We start from the raw sequence: 26,759 nt of genomic DNA, 5'->3' as shown, positions 1-26,759 counted from the left end.
TCTAGAATGGTATAGGGACTCCTGCTTGAGCAGAGAATTGGACTAGAGGACCTCCAATGTCCCTTCCAACTCTATTATTCTGTATTCTCATTCTGTTTGGTGAAGAGAAATGAGTATCCTGCAGCCCCTCCCCTCCCTATGTTTCTTTTAAGCAGCCCTACTATACAGAAAGATTGAGAACATCAACCAAGAGAAGAGCAAAAATTTATACCCCAGAAGAGAGACCAGGGAAGATGATGATGATGATGATGATGATGATGATGATGATGATGATTACAGCTGGTTGAAATGAGATGTAAAGAGAGCTGGAAGTTTTTTGTTTCAGCCAACACTTGAACAGAGATACAAGCTGAGCAGCTGAGAGCCAAAAGGAAAACTGCAACCCAGCTGAGCTGGCCTAAAGCTGTTGTAACAAGGATAAGACCTGTCAAGGCCAGAAAGAATCCTACTTGCAGTTCAGCAGGGGTCCCGTGCCTGGGAAGGAACCATTCTGATTAAAAAGGCTCTGGACTGAGTCTCTGCCCATAGTGCAGCAATCAAAGTCCAACAAAGAAGCCCAGTGGCAGGTCAATGGGGAAGTGGTGGTCAACTGTGGCAACTGAGATCTGCCAATGTGGCCTGTGGCAGAAGCTGCTGAAAGCGGTCATCACAACTGTGAGCCATTGCAAAGGTGCAGCTGCAAGTCAGGCAAAGGTTGTCTGGGAGAGGTCTAAGCCCTAATGAGACAAAACCTAGAGTAGGGCTGGCCTCAGGCCTGATAGGCCCATTTGCCATTACTTAGTAAGCTTTTAGCTTATTGAAGTCTAAATCCTAGAGTTCATAGAGGGGCTACAAAGATACTCCCTTCCCCAGTTAACTAGGGCAGAAAGAGTAGGCACCTAGACCTTTAGAGTGCAATATGGAGAGTAAAGTACATTACTAATGTGCAACCAATTTACCATTAGGCTATGTATCACCTCATCTGCATGATGATATCCTAAGTCCAATCTAAAGCATAGACTCAGAGCAGTGAAATTTTGCAAAGCCACATTAATATGATTATATTCCACTTCTCAGTAAAGATGACAGCAAAGCTAAATGTAAAAGGAAATAGGTAGTTAAAAAAGCCACATAAAACATTAAATCATCCATTAAAATTATAGCTGTGGAATCCTTGGTACTCTCTGAGCTTGTTTGTTTGCTTGCAGACATTTTGTTATTCAAATATGTAACTTCTTCATTGCTAGAAGAGAGCGGGGTTTTGATCTCTGTTCATATACAGTAGAATGTTACCTGAAAGCAAACACCTAGCTCAGAGAGTATCAGGGACTCCACAGTTCAACAATTCAACATGAGTTAAATGTCAAATACCATGCTTCTAAAATCTTTCAGACATATAATAAAATTCCTGGATTCCCAATATTATTACTATTATTCCCATAATATTAAGATATTATTATGTCAGATATCGCACATGACTGGAAGTTGTATACCCATGTTTATTTATCCTTATTTATTTTCATATCACTAGTCCTCAGGAAAGTCATCAAAAGGAAAAGGGCACAAGTCTTTGGAATCTGCCAGCAGGCGCCTTTCTTAACCTAAGAAAGAAAGCAGTTGTTAGAATTATTATTGTGGAGTTCAGATACTCAGCAGATGTAAATCCCTCTGTTCTTTGCTTATTATGGGTAAGTTATACAGAGAACTAAGACATTTCCCATCATACTGGTGCAATATAATGTATGATAAGATTTAATTTAATTTTAATTTATTAATATTTCTATACCGCCCTTCTCCCGAAGGACTCAGGGCGGTGTACAGGGCAAGAATAAAACAAGAGTTACAAAAATTAAAAGATAATTAAATACATGCCCATAAAAACAGTTGATACATTAATAAAAACCCCAATAAAATGATAATAAAAAACCCCACCAATCCCCCCTCAGGCCAGGCCGGCTTGTTCGAACAGGTATGTTTTCAGATCGCGGCGAAAGGAGCGGAGATCGGGCGCCGTCCGGAGCTCAACCGGTAACTGGTTCCATAGCTCCGGGGCGCCCACAGAGAAAGATCTCCCCCTGGGGGCCACCAATCTACATTCTCTGACCGGTGGCACCCTGAGGAGTCCCTCTCTGTGGGAACGCACAGGGCGGAGGGAAGTTGACGCCGGCAGCAGGTGTTCCCTAAGATGAAAAGGTTTCTGAAAATTATCCTATAACAAAAAAAGTGTAAGCACGATAGTGTAATTTTTCAGCAAATCATTGGGCTCATAAGAACTACTCTTTTTTTCAACCTCTGATGAAGAAAAAGTCATAAACCAGTGGCAAGTTGAATTCAGGTGAATTCAGGCTGAACGTGATACTGTCATCCACATGCTTGTTTTTTTAAAAGTGTTTGTCATAAGCTCAAAGAGGGAAAAATATCCCTTTTTTACATCCACTTTGACTACTCACTTTTCCAGAGCTTTTGCATATATTGGAAGAATAACTTCTCAGTTGCTTTCATGAGCCTTTACAAATTAAGCTGAGCAGAGGGCATATGTGCAAAATCCCTTGGTATGGTTCACAAAAGGGAGAGGAAGTACAGGTTTCTCTTTATGTGAGCCCCCCTCCCCTGAATACTGAAATTGAAACAACCCTGATGGAATCTTTCTCAGGGGTCTTTTTTCTGCCATCATAACAAAAATATTCCTCATTTTCTCATTTAATTTCATGGTGTACTTTCTCCATGGAACATATGTGTGTAATGTATATAAACATAATCCATTTGGTCTATGATGACTTGCTTTCTCCTATGTGAAAGAAGATAATATTTAGGAAGAAAAGCAACCCTCAATCTAGAAAAATATCTTAAGAAACAAAATGAAGCCATGTCCTGTTTAGGTCTTCATCAGTATTGGCTAGTAAAAAAGGAGATTATAGCCACTATGTCAATAAGTTAAGATACCTGTGAAAAAAATCAGTTAACTATGAATGACTTGCCTGTCCACATAGAGAAATACTGCTTTCTCATTACATGACCATAAAACATTCATTTGGTGAGTATCATTCAGTATAGTAATCCATTAAATTAAAACAAACTTGCATTAAAGAAAAGCATTATGAATTCAAATTAAAATAATGTAATTAATTTTGGAAATAAAATAAATTATCCCTACATTTTCACATTTCCAGAACCTTCTTTACCTTCATTCAATATCCATCTCAAGTATATCATCAGTTTTCATTCGCTGCCGATTATCATAAGTCCTGGTTTTCTCCTGCTTCCTCTTTCTACGTTTTTTCCGACAATAACTTTGAAAGGAAGTTAAAAAAAATTAAGTTTATAAGTTTATAAACCAATATATTGACATTGTAAAACTAAGTTAAAATCAATATATAAAAACACTCTGTTTTGAGTCTTTTTTCTTCTTTTGCCTGTATCAGCCCCCAAACTAGGGCTGTCCACAGCGGCAGTCGCAACTGCCACAAACTTTTTGTATCAAATTTGGATTTTGCCAACAAAGAATTAAAGGGAGACTGATATAGCTATTTCAAGATTTTTTGCTCTCATCAGTCAGCCACACCCTTCTGAGATTTGAACTTGAGCTGTCTGCATGTTAGGCAGTTGTTTTAACCTCTAGGCCAGGGCTTCTCAACCTTTTTACCCATTGTATCACTTTTGGGATATGGCAACATCTGAGTACCACCAGTCGCCTAGCAAGGTGTCAAAAACTTGATGATAAAAAAGGGCTTCCAGTTTGCGCGCACAGCGCTTTTGGATGCACAGGAAGAGCTCTCTCCCTGCCATCTGATCCTTCTTCATTGGAGGACCCTGAAAAGGGTCGAAAGTCACCCTGGAGGGGCGACCACCACAAGGAGGCCCTCCTGTGATCGTGGAAGAGTGGCAACCCTCTGCTTGAATCCGGAGCAGCTCCTTTTGGCCCGAAGAAGAGACCGGCCATCAAGATGGCCAACCATTAAGCCATTCCCTGCCAAAAGCCAAAAGCACTACCTAGCACAATGAAGCAATCTGGAGGACCTGGGTGAGACCTTACCTTTCTTATCCCCCTAACTGCCTGCCTGTGGGACTTTTCTGAAAATATTCTCCCCCTTTTTTTGAAACAACAGCATTTGTATATGTGGGGAATAACATTTTAAGCCTTAAAGTGTGGAAGGGGAAAAATCATCTGATTAAGCAAAGAAATTAAGCAATATTATTTCTATTCATTAAAAAGCTCCTATTTTTGTGGGGATCTACTACCCTATTTTCTGTTTAAGATGTGAATTAAGGAAAAAATGGACTAATTATACAAAAGGTTTATATTAATTTGGAAAAAAAAGAACTTTACAACTTATTCTATATGCTATTGATGACATCTTGTGGCTAAACCTGGAATTGCAAGTAAACCTTTTGCTTATTGTGAGAGCTGACTGAATAACAGAGTTGTTCTTGATACTATCCTCAAAGATAAGTGTGGGAACACCTGGCACTGAAAACAACTTTTAGGAGCATTGGAGGTGGAAAATTATTGACTCTTATTAAAATAGCCTCCATGGAAGACTTAGCTGTAAACACCAACGAAATGGATGACTATATCCCACCACTTAACTACAAATTGATATTAGACACAATCTTGGCTATAACTGCCTTTCTACTTTCTAATTCTTATATTAATAGAAATGGACTATTCTACCTATCAATCTAAAAAAGGAGACAAAAAAGAAAAATATGTTACAGCAAGTGAATACCACTGGCAAACAAGCTTGCTTACATTTTGGACTGACCTTGGCATTGAGATAAAAACCTGAAACAGCTGGGGATGAATTTGGCTTAGACTTGTGGAGGTGGACACTTACTGATTTTTATTTGAAAAATAGCCTCCACTAAGAACTATTTATAATTACTACAAAATGTAGAACGATAAGCCACAAACCTTGCTTGACTGTAATCTTATATTTGAAACAATCTATAGAGTCACTGAGATGTCTATTTCCAGATTAAATAATTTACATGCCAACTTTAATTTACAAACTAAAACCCTAACTGCAAATAAAGAATTTACACTTCAGAATATAACAAATTTGGAAGATACTACTATTGAGACAGAGGAATATAAGCAAAAACAACAAAATAATGAAAAAACTATTATCCAAAACCTGACTTTACTCAAAGAACCTACAATTATTATGACAGACAATCCTAAAAATCAAGAACAAACTAAAGAAAAACTTAATACCCAAGTTTTGATCCTTTCTAAAGAGCCTATAACTTCAGAAGTATACTACAGGCAAGATAGTGATGCCAACATAGAGGACGCCGAAGACCAACTAAGACAACTTGTGGAAAGCCTGGACAGTCAACTACTAACTATAATACTGGATAAGATTTTCTCCTTAAAACAAATCAACCCAGATGGAAGAAGAAGCCAGACTGAACTGCAGACAGAGATGTCAGAGCAAATAAAGAGAGTGGAATTAACATGGCAACAATATAATGACTATAAATGGTTCAACCTTTGTATATCGCTGATGGTTGGATGGCCTCCTCTGATGCAAATAATATGCATGCGAGCAAAGGAAGACCAATTTAAAGCCCTTTGTCTGGAAACCCCACTGGCAAAAAAAGAAACCTAGAGTTAAAAAAATGAATTCCTAGAGAACTATTGTAGGTCATTTTGTTAGTAGTTAGTGACTTATTAGGATCTGAAATAGAAAATATTTGTGAGATAGAATTAAAATGTGTTTAAGTACTTATTAGGCTTATTCTAAATATTATAAATTTATATATTGACATAATAGAAAATTGGCATGGATCCTATCTTTGATGTTAAAATTTTGGTTATGTATAAGTAGTAGTAGATTAATAAATATAGGCTCTCTGACTGGTAACTTGTGACGTATCAGGATAGGAAACAAACAATGTTTATTAGGTAGAAGTTAGCTATGTATTTAACTATTGGGTGTATGTTAGATGATACAATCTTTGGTGTAATAAAATAAGGGAATTTTGGGTTCTGAATACTATTTGAGATGTCAAAGGTTAAACTTGGAAACTACAATTAAAATCAAAATTAGATAAAATCTAACAACAGGATATACGTAGATATACTTCATTGAAATTGGACTGACAAAATCTTTTTTAATTGACCATGCTATTCTTATAAATCTGTTATTTTAAATACCGGTATGTTGTATTGAATGTTGAGGGAAATAGGTTATAAATTGAAAAAACTAATAAAAATGTTTTTTTTAAAAGAAACTTCCAAAAGTTGTAATTGCTAAAGACTGATTAACTTAATAACTACATTTTTAGTTTCATGAAAATGCATATAGAAGCCAAACTTTCATTTCAGTGTACTCACTGAGTGCAACTGCAGATACACGCAATCAGGATGATAAGCATTACCATAACAGCTATCAAAGAAACCACAACAATTTGACTTTGATCTCCTCTTAGATGAAATAAGTCCAACCGCTCACATCTTTCCCCAGTGTAGCCTCTCTCACAGCTGTAAAAAATATTTTTAAAAAATGTTTTACAAGTCAGTTTTTCCCCCTTCAGGACTAAAGTCTACTTCTACAAACTAGCACCTATCCCAGGTAGAGTACACACTCGTGACTAAAGCAATCTTTCCTAGCCTGGTTCCTTCTAGATGAGTTGGATCACAACTCAATTACCATTAGCCATGCCAAGTGGTGTTTATGAGAACCATAACATGACACAGTTGAAAGGTACAGATTGGGGAATCCTAGGACAGATCTGTAAACAAACTGCATGTGCAAATGAAATTTAGGGCTTGAAAACTGCCATCCAATGGAATTCCTGATCTAGAAGGGCAGCAGATGCATTCAGGGAAATGTCACCTGAACGTAATAGTGTTTTTCAATTTAAATAATGTGTGGGCTTCAGCTTCCAGAATTCCCTAGCCAGCATGCTCTGTGCCTCCCTTTATGCTTGGGGTTTATTAGGAAAAGTTTTGGAAATAAACACACAGTGGAAGATTGGTATATATGCCAGTTTTCCACACTTGTTCAATTAAGGAAGTCTGTGGCTGAGCACCCCATCAGTTGGACTAAATCAGTATTTTTAGATCAGTATTTCTCAATCTAAGCAGTTTGAAGGTATGTGAACTTCAACTCCTAGAATTACCCAGAAAGCATGCTGGCTAAGGAATTTGGGAATTTGAAGTCCATACTTCAAGGTGCCAAAATTGAGAAACATTGCACCAGAACAACACATCACAGAAGAAAGCAGTTCCAATTTAAATCCTATCCAAACTGAGTTTTTTGTTGTTGTCAGAATCTTTAAAATAAGGATAAACAATAATAAATTAACAACAAGGACACCCAGAACTATTTTTCCTGTAGTATGGTTGGCATTATTGAGGATCCCTGTTAATATTTTAAAATTTTCTGTCAGTCAACAATCTTTACTTTCTCTCAGTCAACAATCCTTGAAGAACTACGATGACCACAACTAATAAATAATGGAGAACGTATATCATAATTATAAGATCATGATAGATTCAATTACCCACATTATCCTCTAAGATGGTATATAAAAATTCATTAATAAAGTTATACTAACTTTAAATCTTTTTTAAAAAAATCTTGCATTTTCCAGTTCAGTAGTTGAGGGTACGTATAAAATAAAGATTGTAATATATATAGGATTAAGTCCAGAATTTCCAATACCAAATCTATGATATTGGCTTTTTTAATCTGAGAAGAAAAGTAATTTTAAAAGTTATACCTCATAAATTTAAAAGGTTAAAAAAAATCAGGATGCTCCACCTCTTCTTCAATCTCACAGTTTCGTCCTATGCAAGGTGAACATCTAAACTAGGGAGATTCCCACATGGGCATTCTTCATGCAATGTAAAGCACTGCCTAAGAAATTTTATGGATTTCTTAATAAAGAATAAATAAGGTTTTAGCAATCAACCTTGCATAGATAAGATTTTGTCTACTCATCAACATTAAAGAGAACCTGGAGAGAAATCCATAACTGGAAGATTGCATTATGATTTTTAAAGAGTTTTTACAATATTCCCTCCAGAATTGAAAGAACAGCTGAAAAGAACAGATTCAAATAAGTAAGATATTTGGCCATTAGTAGATAACAGATTCAAATAAGTACATACTTGGCCTAAGCATGACAGATACTTTGGAGATATTTGAGTCATGCTCAGGTTTAACTCTTGGGAAAAGGCATGTTTGGATTTGGAACTTACATGCAGGATGGAGTTTGTACTGCATCAACATAGCGACATCTTCCTTTGACACAGAAGTACTTGTATTCCTCAGGACACTCAGAAAAATGTCCACTCAGTCTCAAATCGGTGGTACCATCTAGAAATAAGAAAGTAAAAAAAAACTGTATTAGGTTCTACTTAAAATACTTAGTCACTTGGATTACTTGTGACTAACTTTTTCCTGTGCTATTTTTAATAGTTTCATCATTTGAAAAATGTTTTCGGTAATCGTATTCTTAATTCTTTGAATGTCACTCTGAGTGAAAAATTTCACATGAGCATCCTGTCTTCATTCCAATCCTGTGTCCCATTCAAGGATTGCCCAAAGGGTTTTCAGAAGCAATGTTCACTTACAGATTTGAGGGGAACTTAGAAAGAGCAATGGTCTTTAGAGGTATTGTTATGTATTGAGCTTTTGGGAATTCCTTATCACGTGTAATGATAATGATGATAATGATAACTTTATTGACACTTTGAATGTACACCAATTGGCATACATCAAAATGAAATTTTGTTGCATACAGCTCTCAAAGGGTCACCACCTCCGATATATACTCCTTGTTCGTGGCCCGCTCAAATTTCACATTGTCCATTTTAGTCTCTAGGGAGTTAACGATGGCAAACAGGACAGATGGAAATGGGGCTCCATGTGGATTAGCCCTCAAATTCGCTTGTATTCTGACAACCTCGCCTTCTTTCCTTTTTCTGATCCTGACTCTTCCACCTTTTCCTTAAAGAGGCCTTGCTTCTTTTCACCCCTGGAGCACGCTGCTGCCGCCACCACCAACTCCTCCAAAAGCCTCTCTCTCTTCCTCTGGGCCTGCCGACAGCCTCATCCAGTTCCTTCGCTCCATAAGCTCCAGGTCCTCTCCTCCTCTGCCTCCTCTGGAAACAGCCCTGATTTGCAATACAATCCATCACTAGGCCAGCAGTCAGATCTTGCTGCTGGTAGAACAAATTCAAACAGCGCCAACAACTTTTAACGGTCTCACCAACAGTTCCAAAACAACTAGAAACTCGCCATGCCAGCAAAGATTGTCGGTCATATGTTGTATGTTACCTTAGTTCCACCATGTTGCTCAAACACATTAAAATCTTCCTGATCATGTGGCCTATAGCCCTTACTATCCCTCCCAAAACTATTCACCTTCAAGAGCCGATGCAGCCGCAGCCATTCCAGGCGCCGGTTCTCCAGCAACACAGATAGGACTTTCCAGTCCAGGCTGCAGTCAACTTGGCGGGAATGATGGGTTCAATCTGATTGGTTGTTCAGACTATGGGAGACTATACAAAGACTGCATGGATACCCCTAACCCTTAGTACAGTTATAGTTATGAATAAAGCAACTATTCTTCTGTACTCATCTGCCTGGCATCTTTCCTGCTTGTCCGAACCTGAAACATAACAGGTATAGCAATTTCTTGCATTTACTTTAACCTCATCTATTATAGAAACGGAAAGAATGCATGGATTGAAAAAAAATGTTTTTGAAAACAGAAAACTTGATGAAAAACATTAAGCTGTGTTTAAAGAGTAATATTAGAGCAGATCAGACAGAAATAAAGATATCACACTCAGTACATTAACAGGACAATCTTATGCATATGTGCTTAGAAATAAGTCAAAAGAACATTAAAAATGTGTTGAATCAAATGAAAGTCCCATCAAATACAACAATCTGTTTCTGCATTTTACAAATAGGACAGGAATGTAATGCCAACACTACTATCCATGTTCCCTACAGTTTTGTGAAAAGGCTACCACATCCATTACTGGACTGATGATGCAGCCATCGTGATATTAGTGTTCTAGTGTTCCTTTTTTCATTTGTTTAATTTTGCTTAACAGCAATACAACAGAATAACAAAATTGGAAGGGACCTTGGAGGTCTTCTAGTCTAATCCCCTGTTCAGGCAGGAGACCCTACCATTTCAGACAAATGGATATCCAGTCTCTTTTTAAAAGCCTCCAGTGGTGGAGCTCCCACAATTTCTGAACGTAAGACCTTCCACTGGTTTATTATTCTCTTCTTGATTAGTTTCCACCACTACTTCTTTTATTCCTTCTGGTGCTTTGCAAAATTAAATGATCCTTTCTTCTTTGTGCAGCCCCTCAAATATTGGAAGACTTATCATATCACCCTTAGACCTTCTTTTTACTAAACTAGACATACCCAATTCCTGCAACTGTTCTTCATATGTTTTAGTCTCCAGCCCCCTAATCACCTTCATTGCCCTTTTCTGAACTCTTTCTTGTCTCAACATCTTTTTTATATTGTGATGATAAAAACTGGATGCAGTATTCAGTGTAGTCTTACTAAGGCCTTATAAAACAGTACTAACATTTCACATGATCTTGATTGTCTGTTAATGCAACCTAGGCTTGCATTGGCTTTTTTGGTGGCTGCAACCCAAGGCCAGCTCATATTTAAGAGATTGTCCACTAGGACTCCAAGTTTCCTCCACAATTACTGCTATCAAGCCACATTTCACCTGATCTGTACCTGTGCATTTGGTTTTTGTTGTCTAAATGTAAAACCTAACTTTTCTCTACACTAAATTTCATTTTGTTAGATAGGCCCCAGTGCTCAAGTTTGTCAAGATTTATCTGGATCATGAGTCTATCTTTTAGAGTGTTGGTTGGCTATTCTTGTCAGGTTGATGTTGTCTGCAAGGACTACGTGTTGTGTGCGGTTTGTCAGCCAATTACAAATCCATCTGAAGATGATGCTATCCCACATTTTTCTAGCTTACCAAGAAGTAGATTGTGGTCTATTTTGTCAAAAGCTTTACTGAAATCCAAGTATATTATATCCACTGCATTTTGCTAGTCCACTAAATTAGATTTTTTTGTCAAAGAATGAAATAAAATTTGTTTGGCATGATCTGTTTTTGACAAAGCCACGTTGGCTTCTGAGTTATAACTTTACGTGCTTCTAGGTGTTCTCAGATCTGTTCCTTGATTATCTTTCCAGGATCTTCCCAGGTATTGACATCAGGATGATTGGTTTGTGATTTTGTGGATTTGGGTTTTTTCCCTTTCGAAGATGGGAACCACATCAGTTCTTCTCCAGTCCTCTGGTAATTCTCTGGTTCACCAGGATCTTTGAAAGTCATGGTTCAATGGTTATGAGATCATGTTTGCCAGCTCTTTCAGAACCCTGGGATGTAATTCATCAGGTCCTGTTGATTTGAACTCGTCTAGAGCAAGGCTTTTCAACCAATGGTATGGGTATCACCTGTGGTACATTGGAACCTGGCAGGTGGTACGCGACCATCCTAGAAAAGTGGTAGCAGGGGAGGGGAATGAGCTGAACCGGTGGCAGCACCGCACAAGCCTGAGCAAGAGATGGCTGGAGCTGCAGGGCTGACAGGACTCAGCGGAAGCGCCAGGGTCAGCACCAGGCTCCAGCTGGACTCGGCGCTGATCCTGGCGCTTCTGAGCCCAGAAGAAGCACTGATCGCCTGGAATGTTGCAACATCCCAGGGTCTTGTGATTTACATTCAGATGCTTGGCAACTGATTCATATTTATGATGGTCACAGTGTTCCAGGGTCATGTGAAGCGACCAAAACCTGCTGCAACCACCCAGCAGATGGGGGGAGGGAATAAAAACCAAACACACTCGCACCCCACCCCTGCTGCTAATCCTCAACAGAAATTCTCACAACAATGAAAACCTCAGACAGGAGGAAGAGTGCTGCCGGGTGGGCAGGCAGGTGTCTTGCTCAGCTGTGACTTGGGGGGCACTTTTTTCAGTGCCATTGTAACTTTGAACGGTCACTAAGCAAACTTGCCTGCCTGTTGTAAGTCGAGGACTACCTGTACTTCATCACTTTTTTCCTTTTTTGGGGGTGGTCATCAAATTTTTGACACCTTGCTAGGTGACTGGTGGTACTCGGATGTTGCCATATCCTAAAAGTGGTACAATGGGTGAAAAAGTTGAAAAGCCCTGATCTAGAGAGAACACATAATCTCTTATCATTTTTTGCCTATTTTAATTTGAATTCCTAGACTGTCTTTTACTGTTCTATTTTTTGGTAGGTTGGACTATTTTTTCTTTTTGTGTGAAGACAGATGCAGAGAAGGAATTAAGCAGCTCTGATTCCTCCCTGCTGCCTGTCACTTCCTTGCCATTTTCTCCCATTAATTGACTAATTGTTTATTTGACTTTTTTTTAGTATTTATATGTTGAAATAAACTTTTCTTACTATTTTTGACACTTGTTGCAAGTTTTAGTTCATTGTAAGCTTAGCTTTCCTAACTTCATCTTTGCAGATTCAGGTTATATGCTAGTATTCTACCTTAGGTATGTGTCCCTCTTTCCATTTTTATACTTATCCTTCTTGTCTTTCAGTTTATCATATAGTTCTTTGTGCAACTATGCTGATTTCTTCTTGGTTTTCTTTTTTTTCCCTTTTCAGTGATATTGTGCCAGACTGGGCTTTTATAATCATATTTTTCAAAGTTTCCCAAGCTTGAGTTGTTTTCCCCTTTAAGACTTTCATCCATGGAATCCTTTCCAAGTTCTCTCTAAGTTTGCTGAAATCAACTCCTTTAAAGTCTAAGACACTGGTTTGATTATATTCTATTGTATCTGCATTGTGTTGAATTCTAATATGAATTCAGTATGGTCAATCTCCCCCAAAGTTCTTACAACTTCAACCCCACTTTATCATTTCTTCTCTGTTAGTAAAAATTAGGTCCAGGTCCCTCCTCTACCTTTAGGATGACAAAGTTATCAGTTATGTTGGTCAGGAATCTGTTAAATCTCCTACCTAATGCAGAGTTTGTCTCCCAGTTGATGTCAGTGTAGTTAAAATCCCCCATTACTGCTGTACTACATACACTTGTTAACTGATTAGCAAAACATTCATCTATTTCTTCTGCTTGGTTGGATGGCCTATAGTATGCATCTATGGCATCATTTTTCCCTTTTTAATTAATCTATATGTATTCTAGGATGCTTTCATCCTTGTTTTTATGCATTTTATGCAACTTGATGACCATCACCTGTCTGATTTAAGCTTAGAATGGCTAACCAACAATCCTCACTCCTCCAAACTCCGTGAGATATTATGCAACAGGGCATCTGCAGAAGAGAACATTTGCTAATCAGGGTTGAAATGAGGTCATTTCATTACCCAAATTATGTAACATCATCAGTGCTAGTAGGGTTTGCTCCAATTTTATATTCTTGTGGGTTGTCCTGTCAGGTGGGAATGGGAGTGGGCTTGGTGGTTTTTGGCTGGGCTTTTTAAAATCTGCAATCCAACAACCAAGCTGAAAGAACTTACAATATGGAGAATTGGAGGAAGGTGTTACAGCAAAGAGAATGAAATATAAATAACTGGAAGAGAGAAAAGCAGGGCAGAAGAAGGGGAGAGAAATGGCTTTATATTCAATTAAGAAGATTTACAAGGTGCAACAAGAGCAATTTAAAAACACCTGGTAAAATAAAAGAGATTTATCAAGATGGGAAATAAGCCTAGTGAAACTCTGAACTTAGTGAGAGATTAGGCAAGGCAAAACTTGAGAGAGATTTAGATCTTACATTATGCAAAGAGTCTGAACTGGTTCTTAGAGGTCTTATCAGCAAGAGAATATACAAGAGAACATGAACATATTTCTTTCTCTGTCAGTCTCTGGATAGCAATAATTACATGTCTTTGACATTTTGATTTTGTTTTTTTTCCATGTGTTACATCTACCCTGACACATCTGAAAATTCAAAAACATTTGCATCCTCAGACCCAAGGATAGTACTTCCAAATCCAGATATTTTCCAATTCTTGACAACTGTCCCCATGTTTGGGTTAAAAACTGCACTACTGTATTCATGTAACATTAATATAGATTCTGTTTATTAAGGGATTATTAATAACCGGACATGAAATGGGAGGCAAACAAATTTCATAATAAATAAAAAGTTACTGATGGTCAGTAACAGAATGTATGCATCTACATTTCTTTAAAGAATCATTAAAACAGTATATATTTATAATTAACATATTGCAAAATAAAAGCTTACTAATTGTGATTGCCAGTTTCCTAAAATGTACATTGTTACATGTAATTAGAATGGAAATTATTTATTCATTAGATTTCTCTCCTGCCTTTATTTTCTATACAACTCAAGATGGCATAGATAATGCTAGCTCTGCTTATTTTCCCCATAACAAATCTGTGAAGTATGATGGGCACATAGTCACCCAACCAACCATGCTCAAACAACAGATAGAAGTCCCAGTCTCTTAGTTTCCAGTTTATCATCTTACTTACATCAGTTAATCAATTGAACAGTCTTCCTGGCCATTATTGAAAAAAATGCCATTGTTAGGAATTGCAATCCATCTGTTACCTGTACAAGTTCCATTCATGTAATCACAGGGAGGCTTCTTGGTTTCCGGGCCAGCTGTTGCATTTTCACTGCTAGTCACAGAGCTGAAAATGACTATGCCTTTAGTTAGGGAGGAGAAGAAGGCAAATCATTTTAAAAGTATATTTCAAGTAGCTAGATTCAAATTGCAATAATACTTCTACTAAGGGTACCGCTTGTTTCTTCTTTCTAAAGATACAATTCCTGTTTTGTTATCTTAATTTTAACAACTAATGTGAGTTTTGCTATGCCTTAAGAAAATTTTCAGTTTGAAAAATTTCTGAATGGCATACTGTAATACTCTAGACCAGACATGTCAAACTCACGACGTCACGTGACTACGCGACGTATTGGGACAGTTTTGCCATTACTGGCAATGGGATGGGCGTGGCTTCCACATGACGCATCTGGCCTGCAGGGCAGCAGTTTAACACTCCTGCTCTAGACAAGTACTTACATTACCTATGTTCAATAAACTAATACATTTTAGAAGGAGAAAGAATAAGATATATCAATAATTTATTTCACTTAGGTTCTGTTAAGGTTCCATTTAGATTGTTGTAAATTATTAGTTCCCTTTTTCACTCTGATCTATCTGGTGGTGCAGTGGGTCAGTGGTTAAGATGCTAGGCTTGTCAGCTGGAAAGCTGGCAGCCCAGGTTTGAGACCTGAGTTCCACGCAATGGGGTGAGCTCCCATCCTTGCCCCAGTTCCTGCAAACCAAGCAGTTTGAAAATATGCAAATGCAAATAAATAGGGATAACAGCGCTCCATGATGTCAGGCGACTAGTGGAATAAAATCTGCAGGGTCTCCTTTACCTTTTTATGTCCAATTTAAAATTACTAGAACTACCTACCTTTCCTCTACAAGTAGCTTTTTATGCTTGAGGCTGATTTTCCAAAATCTATGAAATTGTCAGATATACTAGAGTTTTGTTTACAGCTGAATAAATTAATATTTATCAAACTTACATTTTCCCACAGAAAATAGACTGTGTTACTATGTATAAATTACCTAACTTTAACTATTTTCACTGCTGAAAGTTCCAACATAGAACAGCAAATTACATTGGATCACTTAAATTTCTAAACAAGCATGCCTAAGATTAATCACAAAGATACCTTTTTTCATGGATATAAACCTACAATCACTATTAGTAAATAATATTTTCATCACAGGAGGCCTCAAGTAAACATTTGTTAGAGTTTCTTCAGCTGGTGACCTGGAATTAATCCTCAATCCCCTTTATTAGCTCTTTCCAAAAGAGCTTGTTTTTTTTAAAAAAAAATCACTGCTAGGCTCAGACATATATATCTACTGTACAAACCAAGTCCCTCTTACTAAAACTTTCTTAGATTGGATAATGATGTTTATAAATTAATTTTTTCCTCCTTATTCTTGCCTACAGGATGCAAATACTTCCTGTTTTGCACACCTGCATGCTCTTCCACAAATTTGCATATGTGAAGAAGCCACTAAAAGTAAAAAAGATGGCTACTGCAGGGGGGGGGGGAAATTCCTGGCAGCAATGTTCCCACTCCCATTGGGCAAAATGATAAATTGGTGGCAATTTCAGGAGTATCCCTCTACCTCTTTTTAATGCTCTGTCCTTCTAGATTAGAACACCATACAAATTTCAATAAATAAAAACTGCCAAATATAAAGAATATTTAATATAAATATTAAATGTCAGCAAGAATTATTTAAGCCATGAATTCTGCCTCATATAAGAACACTGTAATAAAAAGAACACATAGCACCAAAAGATAATTAATGTTTGCAATAGTCTGACTTTCTCCACCTTCTTGTTTCAGACACATTGGGATCACAACTTCTAGAATCCTTAGCCAGCATATTTAAGGAAAACTATATTAGATTATGGGAGGTGTAATAATTTGGTAACTTAAAATGAGAATACTCTTATGCATACTTACAAAGTGCTGTAAGAAAAATGTAAAATTTGTCCCAAATTTTGTGCAAAAAAATAGTAACTTGGTAAGATTCTAATTGGGACGCGGTGGCTCAGTTTGTTAGGATGCTGAGCTTGTCGATCAGAAGGTCAGCAGTTTGGCGGGTCAAATCCAGAGTGCCGTGTAACAGAGTGAGTGCCTGTTACTTGTCCCAGCTTCTGCCAACCTAGCAGTTCGAAAGCACATAAAAATGCAAGTAGAAAAATAGGGACCACTACGGTGGGAAGGGAACAACATTCTGTGTGCCTTTGGCGTCTAGTCATGCCGGCCACATGACCACGGAGACGTCCTCGGACAAATGCTGGCTCTTCGGCTTTGAAATGGAGATGAGCACCGGCCCCTAGAGTCGGAAACGACTAGCACACATGTGTGGGGGAACCTTTACCTTTACCATTAAGTTTCTAAAGGATTGATTAAAATATTAGGTATCACTAAATTTCTTAAATTTGACTTATGTAAAGGAAACAGTCTAATAAAATACTTATTTACTGGTAAAGCCAATGAGTTCTGCAGGTATTTAACTAAGCAAGGACTGCAACCTTCAGAAAGGAGCATAATTCTGCTCATACATCTGACTTATTAAATACGAAAGGTTTATTTGATTTTTAAAATATAGAATGGATATACTATTCAAAATAATAACTAGAAAATATAGATAATTAGTTCAATTTTGAAAGTAAGATAATGAGGGGAAAATATTGAACTAAATATGTGTAAAACACAAAAACCAGAAATATGATCTATTGTTTAAATAAACTTATCCACATTAAAATTTCAAAACAGGTATCTTTTTGAGGAAGGATATTGTTAGATACTGGGTTCGTTGCTTGATTGACGAGATGAGGCGAATGAGTTCAGCAAAAATCATTGTTTATTTGGTTGCAGGAACTGAACTGAGAAACAGGGTTGCAAATGCAGCAATTTATACCCTGGCCTCTAGGTGGTGGCCAATAGTTTTAAAGCAACCTATTGCCGCCCTAGAGGCAGCCAATGGCGGTGCTGGAGACGGGTTGTCTGAAGAGCTGGAAGCCGTTAGCCAGCTTCCCTGCTTAAGCAACCTTCCAGCAATTAACTCTACGTGATATTCCTAAGCAAGACAAAGCCCAATACATTACACACACACACACACACACACACCCTAGAATGTACACACATTATAACAACAAAGGAGATGATTACAGCAATTACAAGTTTTACAGAGATGCAAAAGTAATATGCAATGTACACATTTTTCTGTACTTGCTAATACAGAGGCTCTCCTGGTTATCAGCAAATCAATGAAACATACAACATTATAGCTCAGTTATTTTGGAACAAAATCTTGTAAATATGCAGGAGGCTTACGAACCCTTGTGGAACGCCTGGGAGAGCCAGGCGCTCCCTGCCCTACCAGCTTGCCCACCGGGCTGGATAGACCAGGGTCCATATGTTCAAGTGAGTCTGGCTGACACGGAATTCTCTGACTGGCCATTTCAGGTCAGCCCACCCCAGAGTCCAATCACTCTGCAGAGTTAGCACAGCAGCTGTAGTGCTCTGGTTGGCTTTCTCCATCAGAAGCCCCATGTTGCACTCCTGGGCTTTGCCCCCCTACAGCCACTTCCCCGTTGCTCTGACTGCTTGGGACCTCAGAGCATATGGACTGATCAGCCTGGCTGCCGGTTTGCGGTCCATGGATGGGACCTGGGATGAAGTTCTCGCTTTGTGGCTGTTCTGGAAAACGCTTTCTAAGCTGATCGATATGGCGATGAACGACTCGCCTGCCCTCTAGGCCCACTTCATAGGAGAGGGGGCCTGATGTTTTGGTGATTTTCCCTGGCACCCACAAGTTCCCATGCCCATAGTTCCGGGCCCACACCCCGTCGTCCACTTGCAGCCCCCTCTGAGGTTTTGGGTGAGAGGCCTCAGCTTCCACCTGGTCTGGGTGCAACCTGTCCAGTTTCGTAATTAGTCACCCACCCCAGCGCAGCTCTGCTGGGTTTTTACCCATTGCTGTGCACGGTGTGGAATGTTGGCAGAGCAAAAAATCGGCCAGTCTGTGGTGCCAGTCCCCAGTCACTATGCATCTCAATGATTCTTTCGTGGTGCGTACCATTTGTTTGGCTTGACCATTACTAGATGGGTGAAATGGAGCCGATGTTGCATGCCTAATGAGGTTTGCCCTCAGAAAAGCCTGAAACTCTGCCACAGTAAATTGGGCCCCGTTATTGGACACTACGATGTCTGGTAGCCCGGGCATTGCAAAGAGTTTCCTAAGCACATGGATGGTGCTAGCAGTAGTCATATTTGCGATTGGTATAACTTCCAGCCATTTAGAGTGGCTGTCAACCACTATAAGAAAGAGCTGTGCCTGAAAGGACCCAGCAAAGTCTATATGAATCCTTGACCAGGGTGTGTGTGTCTCCTCCCACCTGTGGACTGGCGCATACGGCATTTCAGGCCTAGGCTGCTGGCATGTGTAACACCCATGAACTTGGCTTTATCTAATCCTGGCCACCATAAATAGCTTTGTGCCAAAGCTTTCATGCGAACAATACCCGGATGACCTTCATGAAGTGATTGCAGTACCCTGTCCCTTAATGAGGTGGGAACAATGACCCTGTTCCCCCAAAGAATACAACCCTTATGAGCTGAGAGCTCATGTCTCCTTGTGAAGTAGCTCTGGAACTCAGGACCCGGGATTTTCTCTAGCCACCCCATGTGGACCCAAGATAGCACTCTGCTTAGAATCTTGTCTGCTGCTGTTTCTGCAACTATGTCCCCTGCATGGAGGGGAAACTCCAGCAAGTCCTGAATGGACAAAATGTGGGCTGCTGGGGCCGGATCTAGCTCAATTTGAGGCAGTGGAAGCCTGCTCAGGCCATCTGCATGGCCCTTGCCAGGTTTGTGAATTAGCTTAAAACTGTAAACCGATTTAAAAAATGGACCATCTTAGCATTCTAGGAGATAAGATGTGGGGTGCCTGTCTGTCTGTAGTGAATAACCCCAATAGCAGTTTATGGTCTGTGAAGACCGTGAAGTCCCTGCCGTATAAGTAGTCGTGGAATTTTTTTACTCCAGCTACTATGGCCATGCTTCCTTGTCAATTTGTACGTAATTACGCTCTCCAGAGGACAGTGTCCTGGAATAAAAGGCAATCAGAACTTGAGTTCCATCGCTCTCCAAGTAACTTAGGACAGCCCCCACCCCGTATGGAGACATGTCACACGCTAGGCATACCGGCATTGATTCCTTGAAATGAGTGATTGTGGAACTGACCAACAGAAGAGCCTTCAGTTTCTGAAAATTTTCTTCATGAACACTAGTCCACTTCCACACAGTATTTTTGTCCAAGAGCCGATGTAATGGCTCTGCCACTGTGGCCTTGTTAGGAAGGAACATGTGGTAAAAATTTAGGAGGCCTAGGAATGCCTGAAGCTCTCCCTTTTGGGGCTGGGTGCCATCTGAATGGCTTTAACCTTTGACTCAGCAGGGTGGATGCCATTGGCATCTGTACAGAACCCCAAGAACTCAGTTGAGGGGACTCCAATACTACACTTATTCTTTTTAAGCTTGAGGCCTGCTTCTCACAGCCTTTGAAGGACGGCTCTGAGCCTCCTTGCTAGTACCTCGGTGGACTCACCGGCGATGAGCACAACATCACAATAGAGGCAAACCCCTGGAATGCCCTTGAGCGTCCACTCCATAATGCCTTGAAAAATGCCAGGGGCTACGCTGACCCCGAATTGCAGGTGTTTCATTTTAAACGCCCCCCTGTGGGTTACAATTGTCTGTGCCACGGCTGTGGCCTTGTCAACAGGAAGCTGTTGCTAGGCCTGAGCCAAATCTAATTTTGCAAAAATTGTACCGCCTTGCAAGGACACCAGGATGTGGCTTACTACTGGTACCGGGTATGCCTGCTGTTTGAGTGCACGATTGATTGTGCATTTGTAATCGGCACAGATTCTGAACTCCCCATTGGCTTTTAGTGGTGTTACAATTGGGGTCTCCCATTCACCCCTATCTACTGGCTGCAGTACTCCCTGTTCTACAAGTTTATCTAACTCAGCGTCTATCTTGTGTTTAAGAGCAAATGGCACTCTACGAGGTTTAATCCTGACCAGCATTACAGTAGGATCTAGTTTAAATGTTATTGGCGGGCGTGTGTACATCCCCAGGGCCGAGTCAAACACATCTGCGAATTTCTCATATACAGTTGCTAGACTCACGACTTGCGTCCGGTTGATTCTGGTTACTTGGATGCCTAGTGCATCAAACCAGTTGAGCCCAATCAGGCTCGTTCGCTGACACCCTATTACAACAATGTCCAGGTGCCCAGAAAAACCCTTAATTTAACAGCTAGTGTGGCCTCACCCTTGATTGCGACTCTGGCATTCTGGAAATCAGTTAGTATAATGTCAGACGGCCTCAGCTTGGCCCATCTCTTGTTGCGGTTGCAGACAAAATTAAATGTCTCAAGTGAGATAATGGATATGGCAGAGCCTGTGTCCAGCTCCATCTTGCAGGGGACCCCTTGCAGTCTACCTAAGTCTAAACTTCGGCTTAATAGGGCAGCGAGCTCCTGTTTGGGAAATGCTTCTATGGCTGGAGAAAAACCCTATTCTATACTGTCCCGGGGCCCCGGTACCTCTCCTAGTTGGAGTGTCCAACTGGCGATTCAATGGCCGGTCCCTCTGGAGACCTCTACAGACATACGCAATGTGGCCAGTCTTTCCGCAGGCCCGCCATGTGGCTGTCCAGAACCTACAGTCCAAGTGTTGGTGGCGGCCGCCACACCTTGGGCACCTAAGGAAGGGATCTGCCTTGTAGGTCGCCCCCTGTTGCTTGTCTCTGTGACGCTGTTGGTCATTGTGTCTTTGTAGCTTGTCAACTTCTGTGTTGTCTTTGGGGTCTTCCACATGTTCGGCATCCTCATGGTGGATGGCTTCCTTGTGCTGTGCTGTTTTGGTGGGCCACAAGGCTTGGACAGCCTCGCTGGTGGCTTCATCCACCATGATCTCTTTCAGCATGTCTGGGAATGACAGAGTCTCTTTCCGGAGACCGCAGACAAGCCGGTCTCGTAGCCTTTCCTCAACATGAGAGAACTGGCACAGGTGTGTGGCCTACCTCAATGCTGCAATGAATTCAGATGCTGTTTCACTGGTTGCTGAATTCTCTGTTCAAATGCATGACACCAAGCAATTACTGACAGCTTGGGCTGGAAGTGGTCTCTGAGCCTTTTCTTCAAGTCCGTGAACGTTACAGATTCCAATGGCGTTGGCGCAAACAAGTTCTCCGCAATGTCAAACGTGGCTGGGCCACACACACAAAGGAACATAGCGTCCTTCAGGCCTGTTCTGTACCAGCCTGCTACCTTTACAAATGGCAAGAGGCTGGAATAAAGCCTGCCAAATTTATTAACATAAAACAGACACCAACCATGAAACAGGAGCTATGAAACAGGAACTATTCAAACGGTTGCCTTCAGCAAACCAGCCCTCCCACACATTCCCCCTTAAATACAGTTCAGGGCGTGGCTTCTCTCTGCCTCCTTTCGAGGAGCCCCATTGCCTTCCTCTGTTTACTCCTGATTGACTGCCTCCTGCGTTGGGCGTCCTTGAACAGGGCCAGCTGTGGGTCATCTTCATCCACGCTGTCAGGCTCACACAGCTGGGTCTGTGTCGTGACCAGGTGAGAGGGGCCTGGCGGAGGGCTCTCATCAAGCTGTCCAACCCCCTCAGCAAGTTCTTCAACACCCCCTCCTCCTCCTTCTCTGAGTCGTCCGACCCAACTGCCGAACCCACAGGCTGACCCTGAATCACAACAAGGCCATCCTTGGCAACTTGATTCGTGTGTAGATAGTTCTCAACCCTGGATAGATACAAAGACCATCTTTCCGGGTGAACTATGTCAAATTCTTCCAGCTTTCTGACCTTTGCCATTTCTGCTGGTCTTCACGACTGGGGCTCATTGTCTTCTTGTCCTGCTCCTCCATTGCCCAAGGACTGGTCCTCTGGGTGCATGGTGGCTAGCGTGGCTGTGCTAGACCGACCGTGTAGGGGGGGAATTGCTTTTCCCGCCAGGCGTGTTCAGCCTCTCCCCTAATGACTCTTCAACTCAGTTGGAGGAGCAGGATCCCACCTTCGTCACCAGTGTTAGATAGTGGGTTCATTGCTTGATTGACGAGACGAGGCGTCTGACTGATGAGTGAGTTCAGCAAAGATCATTGTTTATTTGGTTGCAGCAACTGAACTAAGAAACAGGGCTGCAAATGCAGCAATTTATACCCTGGCCTCTAGGTGGCGGCCAATAGGTTTAAAGCAACCTATTGCCGCTTTTGAGGCAGCCAATGGCGGTGCTGGAAATGGATTGTCTGAGGAGCTGGGAGCCATTAGCCAACTTCCCTGCTTAAGCAACCTTCCAGCAATTAACCCATGTGATATTCCTAAGCAAGACAAAGCTCAATACATTACAGATATAGTAATTAACAATGTAATGGATAAGGAAAGAAGAAAGAAGCTACCACGTGTAAGGTTCAAAACAAACACAAATATTGCTAACACTGCCATACCAGTATCTCAAATTACCAATACATATTTTTTTTAAAAAAAAGAAGTTTTGTAGACAGGATACCAATTAAACAGCTGCATCTGTACAAAAGCTCTCTCTCTCTCTTTCACTCTCTCTCTCTTTCTCTCTCTCTCTCTGTGTGTGTGTGTGTGTGTGTGTGTGTGTGTTTGTGTGTGTTTTAACAGAGACAAATAGGAAATTGCAAGGAAAAGGTTTCTGAACTTCAACGTATTTTGCAATTATGCATCAATTGCTGTTTTGAGATTAAAGAGAAATCTGGATTTTGGAAGATTAAGGTCAAATTTGGCAGTGAAATTCTAACTGCATGTTGTATTCACTACTTCTCTGTGAATTAAATGTTGCTATTTATAAATTGCAGAAATTATGAATATGTTTAAAATTTCTGTTTGTTATAAGCAAAACAGTATAATTATTGTAAGTTATAATTAAGATGGAATTACCCTCTTTCTCACACTTCCCTTTTTTCCCTGGCTTAAGTCACAGCCTTGTTGCCTCCTTTATGCTCCCAAAGTCTGTTAGGCATTTCATCACAGTACCTGAATGTGAGATCTGTGGGTTGGTAGACTAGAGAAGAAATATCCTGGAAAAAAAATATTCTAGAATACAGCAAACCACTTCTATTGTCAAAGAAGCAATATGAATCTCTCCATTTTGTCTCCAGGAGTTGAACTTAACTTGAAGGGCACTTTATCTTGGAATGCTTACACAAAGGGCATTATTCTCACCAGATTTAAGAACAGATCTTGGCCCAGAAAGTACATTTCATTTCCAGGCAAAGCAACGACACAAGAATGTCCCAATAAAGGAAGTAAGTATGAAAAGAAAGGCATGGATGTTTTTTAAACATGTGTTTCATCACTAAGTTTTGACTACTGGCATTAAAACATTCCAGGAGTTCCAGAAAAACATGTAATCCAGTTAAACCACTTGCAATATTTCAAGGCAAGTGCCAGAGAACTGGAAAATATTCCAACATTTAAATTGCTATCAATATAAATAATGTAATGTTTAGTAAAATTAATTGGCATTATTACTATCAGATAAACAAATCCAGACATATGCTCTGTAATGCCAATATTTTCAAATACCCCCATTAATTACTGTATTGTGGATTAAAAATTGCACTGATTCTCTTTTGCTGAAAAACAGATACTAGGAAATGTTATGAGTTTATAATGCAAAGTTACACTGCAATGCAATGCAAATTAACCCATTAATTATTTTCAGTTCTCTATAATGTAATAGATTGTTAGTGATATGTAGTGACATGATTGCAAAACTTAGTTAACAAACAATATAATTTAATATATATTGGTGGAGCCTTGGTGGAGCAGTGGGCTAATGCCTCCTTAAGTAACACCAGCTGCCTGCAATTAGTGCAGGTTCGCATCCCACCAGGCTCAAGGTTGACTCAGCCTTCCATCCTTCCGAGGTAGGTAAAATGAGGACCCAGATTGTTGGGGGCAATTAAGCTGACTTTGTAATAATGCCGCTTGGGGGGGTGTATGAAAGCCCTAATAAGCAGGCATATACATAGAATGAAGGCTACTGCTAAGCTTGTAAGCCGCCCTGAGTCTTCGGAGAAGGGCGGGATATAAATGGAATAAAAATAAATAAAATAAATAAATAAACATACAAGCCCACATTATAGCAAAAACACTTAAATAAGAAATGTTACAAACTATTTAGGCTGGTTTGTGATTAGACCAGAGCAGTCTTTCTTTACCTTTTAACTGTTTCAAACTGTCCTGGATTCTAAGGCCCCTTAAAATAAACACACAGGATAAAAATAGGCACTTGGGTACTCTATTTAATGGGTGTCCTGCCAAGCAATGCTCTAGCAAAGGCATCTAGTCTAATTGATGATATACTTGGCACAGCAAAAAATCCTCCTACTTCTGATTTCCCCAGCCTTTAAAATAAAAATAAAAAAGTGGGTACTTGGTTTCAGTAGCAAGACCTGAATTTTTCACCATGGTAGGGGTGTAGAATGATTTAATTAAGATTTTTCAACTAAACATGCCCCAGGTGATTTTGTATTAAAAGGAAGGAAGGAAGGAAGGAAGGAAGGAAGGAAGGAAGGAAGGGAGGGAGGGAGGGAGGGAGGGAGGGAGGGAGGGAGGGAGGGAGGAAGGAAGGAAAAGAGAAAGAAAGAAAGAAAGAAAGAAAGAAAGAAAGAAAGAAAGAAAGAAAGAAAGAAAGAAAGAAAGAAAGAAAGTCTAACTTTATCATTAAAGATTAAGGCTTTTCAGTTGCTGAAATAGATTTGACCATATTCCAAGAGGGATGAAGTCTTTTTAACAGCAGCCTAAGCTATCTTTCCACAGAGCTTCCTGTCTAAAATAAATTGATCTTTCGTTGTACCACAAAATCACAATGAGTCATAATTGCAAGCACTTTGCTGTTCAAGTAGATAGAAGACATTAATAAGTTGATTTCTTTTCTTTTTTTTCCCCTAGCAGAGTTCCTATCCAGGACAAGCAACAACACTGCAAGTGAAGCTGAACCTGCTGGGGTTTTGCTTATCAACTTACTTACTATTAAATTTATATGCTGTTGGTTGATTGATTGATTTAATTTATATGCCACCCCTCTCACCTATAAGATGACTCTTATAACCTTACAAATTGCTTGGAAATTCCCGCCAGAGAAGAAAATACTGACAGCAGGATTGAGTTACAAATGTCATTCTCTTTTCCGGCAAGGTTCCCCGAGCAAAATAGTTGCATGTATGTCAGAAAAGGACGCACCTGTTGAACGTCTGCCTGCCGTGAAGCTATCGAAGAGTGTTCTATGCAAGAGCAGCATCAAGTAGCCAGGAACCCACCCGACAACCGTGGTAGGTAGAAAGGAAACGTCAATCCTCACCCAGGAGAAGCAGAGGGCCAGAGCCTAGAAGCGCGTCTGGGGTCATCAAAGCCGGACTTCACCTCCACTAGCCAGCGGACTACAGCAACTTACACGAAACAGCCACCGCCCCACAACTTGAAAAAATCAGGAGGCGCCGCTGAGACGGAAAGGCGCAGCCTCTCCGGCAACCTGAGACAGGGGTTCCCCCCCCCCCCCACGCCTCCTGCTTCTCGTGGCTGGAAGGCACCGGGCTGATTGTTCGCCGTCCGTGTGCGCTTTAACGCCCATGCGTGAAAAGAAGCCTCAGCCACTTCGACCGCTCCGGTATTGCCTGAACACCTGGCAACCCTTGCTGATCTTACTCCTCCTGGCACGGACGGGGCGGAGGTTGGCATCACCCTCTTTCCTTCAAGAATATAGGGAAATGTTTCCCAGTCCCAGAAGAAGAAGACTATTACTTCTTGCTCTTCAAGTATTTACGCCACCAGTCAGAGGATTCCTGAAGACTTCCGTAGCGACCGTAGCAGGCGCAAGAAAGGACGGGGGTGGAAAACTGAAAGAACAGACCTAAGGATGCGCTCAGCTGGCAGGGGGAGGGTCCAGCCCTGACTGTGATGGCGGGAGACCAAAGCGATGGGATCGAAAGATCATATCGTGCCCGAAACAGCAAGTCAATCCTTTGTCTGAATGACTGTGACTGTTCAGATTATTTAAACTGAGGAGCTTTAATAAAAACCATGAATCTCAGCTGTGACTCCATCCTCCCGAAAACACCTTTGTG

At 40.5% G+C, this 26,759-nt stretch overlaps 1 protein-coding gene across 1 annotated transcript; it reads right to left on the bottom strand.

Annotated features, from left to right (window-relative positions):
* Window positions 1-1,476: 1,476 nt before the first annotated feature.
* Window positions 1,477-26,042, bottom strand: BTC (betacellulin; the record flags this gene model as incomplete). The annotated part of the gene is made up of 6 exons (XM_081346203.1): window positions 1,477-1,580; window positions 3,162-3,269; window positions 6,320-6,466; window positions 8,192-8,309; window positions 14,573-14,671; window positions 25,997-26,042. The coding sequence occupies 5 exons, from the start codon at window positions 26,040-26,042 to the stop codon at window positions 3,164-3,166; spliced, it is 516 nt and encodes a 171-aa protein (XP_081202329.1). The 3' UTR covers window positions 1,477-1,580; window positions 3,162-3,163.
* Window positions 26,043-26,759: the final 717 nt, after the last annotated feature.

This window comes from Vipera berus (genome assembly GCF_964194415.1).
Source record: "Vipera berus genome assembly, chromosome: Z".
Classification (NCBI taxonomy): Eukaryota; Metazoa; Chordata; class Lepidosauria; order Squamata; family Viperidae; genus Vipera; species Vipera berus.
The sequence above is the reverse complement of the archived record's forward strand: the minus strand, read 5'-3'. Positions and strand labels throughout refer to the sequence as shown.